Source organism: Podarcis cretensis (genome assembly GCF_951804945.1).
Source record: "Podarcis cretensis genome assembly, chromosome: 1".
Classification (NCBI taxonomy): Eukaryota; Metazoa; Chordata; class Lepidosauria; order Squamata; family Lacertidae; genus Podarcis; species Podarcis cretensis.
The window spans coordinates 64,123,200-64,132,963 of NC_137170.1; the positions used below are offsets into that span (position 1 = coordinate 64,123,200).

General features: G+C 40.2%; 1 protein-coding gene and 2 long non-coding RNA genes across 7 annotated transcripts in view; 1 reads left to right on the forward strand and 2 right to left on the reverse strand.

The window, feature by feature from the left end:
- The window catches only part of LOC307216712, a 427,955-nt gene that overhangs the window by 199,380 nt on the left and 218,811 nt on the right, over positions 1-9,764 (reverse strand). The gene's annotated exons all lie outside the window — the stretch shown is intronic.
- The window catches only part of ANO3 (anoctamin 3), a 241,881-nt gene that overhangs the window by 193,546 nt on the left and 38,571 nt on the right, over positions 1-9,764 (forward strand). For all 5 annotated transcript variants that reach the window (XM_079963900.1, XM_079963901.1, XM_079963902.1 and 2 more), the window contains 2 exons: positions 1,228-1,324; positions 5,473-5,533. In XM_079963900.1, the coding sequence (XP_079820026.1) occupies positions 1,228-1,324; positions 5,473-5,533 (158 nt within the window). The remainder of the gene's footprint in view (positions 1-1,227; positions 1,325-5,472; positions 5,534-9,764) is intronic.
- Positions 6,077-9,764, reverse strand: LOC307217079. The gene is made up of 2 exons (XR_013839385.1): positions 7,468-9,764; positions 6,077-7,176 (listed from the first exon to the last, which is right to left on the reverse strand). It is a non-coding gene; the product is annotated as an uncharacterized lncRNA (long non-coding RNA).

Here is a 9,764-nt window from a genome sequence, read left to right on the forward strand (position 1 = left end):
TTTCACCATATAATTACATATGAAGTACTTACAATCATATGAGATATATGACTCTGAGCATCTGCAAAATACAGGTTCCTTTGCACTAGATACACATAACAGGTACTCATACAAACTTGTTTAGGGGACAGGTTCTTGTTTTCCAGAAGGAAGAGGATGTAACTAGAAACATCTCTTTTTTAACAGTTAACATAGTGCATGGCTGATATGCCTTCATTCTGGCCCACACCTTGAAACCTTCTGTTTTCAGTGATTAATGCTGGTTGTATTTTAAAAAGCATACAGCAGTGCAAATCAATTCTTAGAGTTATGTAACAGGCTGGCACTTAGGTAAAGTTAGTATTCCCTCTAGTGGTTTGTGATGAATTAGATTTTTAAAACAAATCTGCATAACACAATTCCCCTTACAGCTAGACATCCCTTCAGCAGTTTCTGATTTTTTTATTTGATTATGAGTCTTCAGATGGTGGGAACTAGAGTTTCAAACCTAGCCCAGTATTCAGATAAGTCAATGATTAAACTGGCAAGCACTATAGTTGATATGTGCTTCATGTCTAGAAACAAAACTAAGATTATCATGCTTTAGCAGTCGATAGCAGTTGCTTAAAAAGGAAATGCATGGGTTTAAATATTTCTTTTTCCATATCTACTTTTGTAGAAAGACCTGGGAGAAATTTCTCTGTTTTTGTAGCAAGGCCTGGGAGAAATTTTAATCATCATCACCAGCCAGGCAATATCAAAGGCATAGATTGATATAATCCAAACCTCTGGGAATATATGGACTCTTCATCCTGCCTCATGTGTGTGTCATTTGGGGCCTGGGTTGTGGTGCAGGAAGCTACAATGGAAAGAGGAATCATACAAAATCAGGAAGAAGCAACTTGCACCAGGAACTTCAAGCTGACTTTATGCACTCGGTTCTGAGGGTTTCTTTCCTGCCAGGGTATCTGCCTTGGCTACATCCCAGGACCATCATGTGACTTGGGGGAGTGGTAAAGTGAAACAGAACTTCCAAAAATCCTACTGTCAATGAAATCATAATTAAACTGCCATGTCCTGTGTTGTGCCTGTGCAATAAAATAACTTTAGGTCCAGCTTCCAAAGTAAGGTACAAACACAATGCTGCAAATATCAGAAGCCTTGCGGCCTGTGTCAGCTACCATAATAAATGTCATAAACATCAGTCATCCCTGAATAAACATTCACTGTCTTTATTTCCTGGTGCAGCAGAGAGATCTGCGAGGCAAACGAAACTGTCATGTGTCCAATGTGTGAGAAGAATTGCACCCTGCAAAAACTCAATGAAAGCTGCATCTACGCAAAGGTAAGTTATTTTGTGCTCTAGAAGCCCTATGCTTCAGATAAATCAGGTGGAAACTGCACACGGCCTCGTTGTCATTTCAGTCAAATGTTTTTCCATTGTACCACATGTGGGAGACATCTGGCCCTCCGTAAGTCACTGAGCTTAGTGTATTTTTGGTCTCTGTGGAAGCTGCCCAGAGTGGCTGGGGAAACCCAGCCAGATGGGCGGGGTACAAATAATAAATTATTATTATTATTATGAGCTGTAGCTTTCACCATTCATGACCATTGGCTATGCTTCTAGGACTGATGAGAATTGTGGGTCAGCGACAGTTGGAGAGCCAGAGGTTCCCACTCCTATAATGCACAGTGGTGCTTGGTGGACTCTTCAGCAGCAAACCCAAAAATATATTCAGCTTTCATGCTCATCACTTCACAAGGATTTGCCCTGCCAAAAAAGGTTATTGCGATAGAACCTATAAAAGCAACCCAGGCCAAGTGAATATCTTTGGTCCTTTGCTATCAGTGGTGGGGCTGAGAGCCTGCCTCCCTGTCTTCCCACTCTGTAGGAAAATATTTCTGCTCTGCAGAGACAAAAAATGATTATGAATTCACATCAAACACTTAAACACCACTTCAAGACTTTTCAAGAGCGGAATGCAAATACTCAATGCCCAATTTGTTGTTGGGGTTATCAGTAGGATGCTCACATATTCTGGACCCATGACCAACAGTATACCCTGTGTACATTTTGGCTCTTGATTAATTTATGTAGTCATGGGGTTGGATCCAATGAAGTAATTACGTTCATGAAAGAACTTCTGCTTGAAAAGCAGAATTTCCCTCTCCTTCCACGTCCAAAACATCTGATCTGGGCTTTATTCCAATCAAGGAGAGGGGTTATGGGGCACACAGGGAGAGGAGAGGAGGGGGAGGGAAAGTTGTTGTACAAAGCAAAAGGCCTTCTGCAAACAGAAAGAATTCACTGGATATATAACGAAAGCAGTTTTACAGATATAGCAAACCTATACGCAGTGCTATTTTTCTAGAAAAAGAGGTGCCGGAACTCACCATGAACACCTCCCTTGTTCTCTTATAATGGCAATGGTGCCCACCTGAGAGGTGCCAAAACCGAGTTCTGGTAAGTTCCGGCTGAAAAAAAGCCCTGCCTATATGTGTGTATTCAATACCAGGCCCTACTGAGTTCAATGGGGCTTTCTTTCACGTAAATGAAAATAAGATTACAGCATTACCTTACTCATCTGTATTATTACTAAATAAATACATAAATACAATGTAAAACAACAGATTACAGTTGTCTTATTAATTTGTAAGAATTTGTGGTTTTTCTACTTCCATTTGAAAACAGAAGCATTCCTATTTTCATCTGATTCACACATACAACAAATCACTTCCCAGTCATTTTATTTACCGGTACCTCCCAGTCCTTTAATAGCACTCTGTCTGTCTGTCTGTCTTTGAATCCCACATTCACTGTAATGAAATTCATGGAGCACACTTACCGAGCTGATATTCTTGAGCAATGGGTAGTAAATGTGCACTTTTTCAAATGTGCACTTTAAATCATCTGAGGCCTGAGAGCTTATCCAACATATGCATTAAATAACTACACGCTGTATAGTGGATTCATTCAAAAGAAAATAAAACATTCCAGAGGGATTCTACACTATAAATGTTGTTTAAACCATTTTTATTACATTCACTCTAAAGAAATATATTATAGTTGTCTGTTTTGTGTAAACATTTCATCCCCTCTCTGGTAAATATTTTCTTATTGGAAAACGGCATTCCTATTAAAACAGGGATGTGTTAAATTAGCTAAGGTTTGCAGTTCCTGAAGAGGACTGTGCAAGAGAAAAAGTCTCAAGGCATCTAATTAAGTATGTCATCTTGTGTGGGGAATGAAATCCTCCTACAGCAAACTATTCAGCCTCCTCAGCACTCCTTTTCCCCAGATACCCATTGCCTTACAAGCATCACATTCCTAAGGTCCATTGCTGTTCCTTAGACTTTGGGGTTATATGTAACACAGTGTAGTTATAGAGTAGTTAAACATTGGCAGTGAAGTGTCCTTCCATTAATAAAAGTGTCGTAGACATTGTGTCTAAATAGTGAGGAAATAAATGGTAGTTAAATGGCAAACAGAATTAATTACAGTATTACTGGTTAAGTTAGAAATAGTTCTTGTTCCAGTAAACCTGCTCACAATCTCTGCTTGCTGTGAACTTCATGTCAATTTTGTTTAGCTAAATCAGACTGATATTCTGATAGGAATAGATTCAGGTAGGTAGCCGTCTTGGTCTGACGCAGTCAAAATAAATTAAAAAATTAAAAAATTGTCCAGTAGCACCTTAGAGACTCACTAAGTTTGTTCTGGGTATATGTTTTTGTGCGCATGCACACTTCTTCAGATACACCAAGTGTATCTGAATAATAATAATAATAATAATAATAATAATAATAATTTATTAATACCCCCACCCATCTGGCTGGGTTTCCCCAACCACTCTGGGTGGCTCCCAACTGAATATTAAAAACACAATACAGCATAGCATGCAGATAAAATAGAAAAACAGATTATATAAATTACTGATGAATTATTATTTTTAAAGGTAAAACAACTGAACAGCTGAATAAAAATGACAGCAGATAGTCAATTCATTATCAAATGCACTTTGAACAGTTCACACTTGTGCATAAGGGAAAACAGAATTACAGCTTTGCTAAAAACAAGCATTTATACATGAAGAAGTGTCCATGCACATGAAAGCTTATACCCAGAACAAACTTAGTTGATCTCTAAGGTGGTACTGGACAATTTCTTAATTTTTTTATTTATTGTGATAGGAAAACATAGGTTAGGTTATTTTTGGACTGAGGTTTTGGATTACATCATTCCTAACCATTAACCATGCTGCCTGGGGCATTGATGAGAGTTGAAGTCCAACAACATCTAGATGGCCACAGATTCCTTCTCCTTTTTTGAGTCCTTTTCAGAATTAAACAAAACCACACAAGCATCCAGTTCACTGAATGCGTGGTGGGGGAAGTAATAGTACCACTTTATTCTGTTTTCATCAGACCCCCACCTGGAATACTGTGTCCAATTCTGGGCACCACAGTTTAAGAAGGACATCAGCAAGCTGGAATATGTGCTGGGGAATGTGACCAAGATTATCAAGGGTCTGGAAACCAAGATGGGTACATTTAGCCTAGGGAAGAGAAGACTGAGAAGTGATACAATAGCCACCTTCAAATATCTAAAGGGTTGTTACAGTGAAGGTGGAGCAAGCATGCTTTCTGCTGCCTAAGAGCATAGCCCCCAAACCAATGGATTCAAATTACAAGAAAGGAAATTAAGCATTAGGAGGAGCTTCCTTGACAGTAAGAGCTGTTCATCAGTGGAATGGACGACCTCAGCAAGAAATAAAACCTACTTCAGTGCTGTTCAGCTTGGCACCTGCCCTTTATCCTGCTCTTCATTGTAAGACAGTGTGCAGTTGCTTTGGGGTGTTTTGCTGCCTGTTCTGCTTATGTTGTCCCTGGTGGTGCAGCTATGAATAGGTAAATCCCCTGCTCACAACTGGCAGGAACAGTGCAGGGTGAAGAGATTAAGGAACAGGAAAAGTTGGTGAGTAACCTGGATGAAAAGGGATTTCCTATGACAAACTTTCAGGTCTAGTAGATTCAAGGGCAGGGGAGAGAGGGAACGAAACCCCAACGAGGCATGTTTTCCTTTCTCACCCATGAGGATGGGGATTTGAGGAATCCTCTCTCCACACAGAGAGCTGTGGTACTGAGGAAATAGTGGAAGCTAGTATGGCAATTGCTTTAGGCCTCTGAGCCAGGATGGAGGTTTCCACGAGTGGATATGAAAATGAGCAGAGAATTAGCCTCCACAGCATTAGCCCAATGAGCTAATATAATAGATGTAATTTTATGCTTATTCCACTACTGATCCTTTAATAGAGTTCATGAAGGCATGGCCCATGTTTAAACCCAATGAAATTATGCATCCACTTTACCCGAGTCTGTTTGCAATTGTTCAGTATTATGGCATTCTTTAATTAAGAACATATTAGCATATGGTAGATTTTTATTGCTTAATAATTCCATTACTTGCCTTATATTCTTTCATTTCCTTCTAAGGTTACACACTTATTTGATAACGGAGGGACTGTCTTCTTCGCCATTTTTATGGCTATATGGGGTAAGTGTTGCTGTTGTTATTATTATTTCACCTGTTACTGTAAAATAAAAGGTATTATACTCAGCAAGTCTTAATTTGGAATGAACTTTAAAATGAGAATATACATTTTGAAGCTTTTATTGTCATGCTTGTTAGGGATGTAGATCTCTATACACAGCTGAAATAAGCCATTCAGGAACACAAATGACTGGGTAAATTACTCTAGTGCTAGAGAAACCTCTTCACTTTGCAGTCCATTGCAGTGTTATACTAGAGGTATATATGAGTTGTATCCAATGCTAGTCATACGCAGAATAGACCAGTTAATGAATGGAGGTGACTAATTTACAGCCATTAATTTCAATGAGTTTACTATGAGTATAGAATCATAGAGTTGGAAATGACTCTGAGGATCATCTAATCCAACTTGCTGCTATGCAGGAATCTCAGCTAAAGCATCCATGAAAGATGGCAATCCAACCTCATATTACTGTGTTCTTTAATCCATTGTTTTCCTAAAATATCCATCCCATTTGAATCCTATAGTGTACAATGACAAAGAGCTTAAAGGTTAAAAAATAGCTTTATTGACATAGTTTACAAATATGTATTCATATGCATTTATCACAATCCCAGCTGCTGGGTTGGTGAAGGGGAAAGGGTGGCTCTCCAAAAGCATCAAAATGTCATAAAAAAATAAGCCACAATAATGATTCTGTACGCAAGGCTGGATATCGATCAACTCAGTAGACCAACATAAATCCACAGAAGTCCAAAACCAGGTGGGATACAAAGACAAACCCACTGGATTTGTAATACAGTACTTACACTTTCTACATTTAGTCTCTGACTCATGGCAGAATGGTTGCTGCTCCTGTTGATTTATTTAAAGTCCCCTTTGCATTATTTACATACACTGTGCAGGGCATGCTATTTCTAAAATTCATATATGTATATCCTTAGGGTACTCGGTTGGGGAACCATCAGAGACATCCAATTCCCATAGTCTGCACATAACATGAAATTTCAGTCCGTATGTAGGAAGGAATAACTGTGGGATCAATGCTGCCTTTGCTGTCAACACGGCAGACTTCTAAGTCTCAATTTTTGGGAAGCATGAAGAGTACTCTGGGGAAAGGCACTTGCTATTTATTTAGGCTCATCAAGATTGAACTGGAAAGCAGGCTTCACACAGGACAATTTGTTCAGCATTCTGTCTTGAAAGCTCTGTTTGCCTTATCAAGGTCTGTCTCTAATCTCTTATTACTACTAGTTGAGAGAGTAACAGGCTACAAATTCTCCCCTTCTGTTTCAGTTCATATGTCCAGTGTGAGTCAGTGCTGCATGACACCTAACTTTTAAAAAGCATAGAATAATATCTCAGCTTGCATGATGAGGGTGGTCAACCCCAAAGGTTGTGCCTTGGTCTAATAATATTTAATAATAATGGTGGCAAATTCAGAAGCCAATGGAAATATTATTTTTCACATTTATATCCTTTTCTTCCATCAAGGGGCTCTGGGTAGCATTCAAGAAGCTATCTATTTTCTCTTCTCAACAGCCCTGCAAGGTAGAGACTGACAGGGCTAGAGCCAGATTCCAGTAGGCCTTCAGCATGAGTGTTGCCAGGGGAGCCTGACCTGGGCTTCTGCCAATACTGCTATCTGCTATTGTAGCTGTTAAGCCGTGGGAGAACATATCAGACGACACAGCGATTCTTCAACAGCTCTTGTTTATTCAGAGGCCAGAATAGAACTGAACTGAAGAGCTCAGTCAGCCTGCTTATATAGAGCTCCAGAACAATGTAACTGTTGCAACTTTCTAAAACTATCCAATCACTGAATGTCACTTTCGATCCTTCATTTGCATGCAAACTATCCAATCACTGAACGTCACTTTCAATCCTTCATTTGCATAACTATATACAGTATCCCCCTGCTGGCCCAGTACATAACAGTAGCCTCAGCCACAACCACTGCCTGTCACTCACTTCACCCTGCATCAGGGTGACACAGGCTGCTGCTGCTGTGCATACTACTGCCACTTTTGAAAGGGAGCCAAGCTGGTGCTCTGCTCTGATGTGCAGTGTGGTGACATTTAGTCTTCCAAAATGCAGTGCCCTACTAGACATCAGTATATTGCATTTTGGATGATCAAAATACCCAGTGGATTGGAGCCAAGCACCCATGCAGCTCCCATTCAAAACTACTGTTGCCGCTACCACCAACCAAAAGCACCGTGTCTGGAGAGAATGAAGTGAGACAGCAAAAGGTTCCATGCTATGGCTCAGTGGTAGCAGAGGCACTGACACTTCATGGTAGTCCCAGTGGAGTGACAGTGTTGGCGACAGGCTCTCCAAAGTCTTTTGGGGCCTTGGCAAGTGCTCATTCATGCCGGCCCCTGATGCTGGGCTTAGACTCTGTTTTCCCGCAGTTTATCCAGCAAGTTCCCAGACTAAACTGAGATCTGATGACACTCCACCCTGGCTCTCAGTGCTCTTTCATATAGCAAGCATTTCCTGCATGTAGCAGGGAAGTGTGTTGCTCTTCTCAGATAAAAGATACTTGGCAAATTTTAGGACCCATGTTTTAGGATGAATTTGGTGTTCCCTATCTTGCATTGCTATTGAGAAGCATCTCTTTTGTCACATAGTTTCCTTGGCGCCTTGTGATCCCAAGCACTAGAGTTAAAGCAATCTCACTTCTCTTGGCAGTCTAGCCTGTGTGGAATACAATATGTAATAAAAAATACATTGCTTTGGTTTTTGTTTTATTTTCCATTATCCTAGTTTATTACTCCCTTCTTCCACACACATCTGTGATAAATGACAATTTGCTCTCCTTGCATGTAAGGCCAAACTAACTGTATGCAATGGTGAAGGTAATTTAGACAAAAATTTGTTGTTTAAAAGCAGCCAAGGGGAAACCAAACAGCCTCAAAACTGAGGGGAATGGGGAGCGCCCTTTGATTCTCCACCTGGGTGCAGACAATAACTACTTCTGATGCCGATAGGATCTTGCATTAAATTGAAAGCTGAAAAAAGCCATTTTTGTTGAGACGGTGGCATTCAGATTGATGTTGCAGTAAGAGAAAAGACAGGCTCTTTGCCCAGACAGCTGGGCTGATTGTTCATTGGCCAGTCCAGTCATACTTCGTTGACAAGATGTGGCAAAATGAGGACAGGGATGTGAGCATCCCAATGAAACTAATGCACTGTAGTTGGGAAGAATGTACATTCCGACCTCCAGCTGAATCCATGTCCAATTGTGCATTCTAATGCACATTCATATTGCACAATGCATTTCTTTCCATGTGCAACTGAATGCATTCCTATAATATATGTGCTAATCTGAACTGAGGCCAGAATGTTGCTTTTTGGCAAGATGGGGAGCACCAGCTCTGCTTCTCCACCCACTCTTGCCATGTAGACCCCAGAATGTTGCCCATAAGGTAATGTGGCCCCTGGGCAAAAAACCAAAAACAAAAAAACCTACCCCCACCTCTGTGCCAGTTCCTTGATTTAAGTGCTTTATGCATTTGTAGAACATAATTGGCTTGCCCACTTTTTCCCCATTCATAGCATTTCCCCTAGAGTAAAAACAACATGCATGCCATAATTGATTTGCTAAAATAGTCTAAAGTCCATCCAGTCCAACATTCTAGCAACAGCCAAGCAGATGGTCATGGAAGTTGACAAGCCAGGCATCCTCTCTTGTTTATGTCCAGCATCTGGCAGTCGAAACATACTGACTGCGAGCCTAGGAAATGCATTCTGCTATCACAGTGAACTACTACATAAAGAGCTATCCTTTGTGATCTTTCAAAGTCGTCTAAGCTTTTTCAGAGCTCATGCCTATCGTATCTGGTGGTAACAAATTGGGTTAGATAGTTAAGACTTAAGTTAAATAATACAGTTGAAACAGATGAAGAAAGACATGAACTGAGAATTGGTTCACACATGCAAGGTCATTGACTGATGAGAGGATAGCATTGGTACCGTATTTGTGTCACTGACGTACTACAGATCCAAAAATGTAGGTAGACTGTTCTTATTCCTTATTGCTTAAAGCACAATTCTTTGCCATAGAATCAGTTTGGACCTGTGTGTTAGCACTGGAATTGACCACTCAGTAAAGGGCATTGATATATGAACCATTCAAAACACAATGCACACAAAAGTGAAATTCTGGGCATATAAATTTGTAAACGTGGCTAACAAGCATTGCCTCGCTTAGATTATTGAAAACTGTAC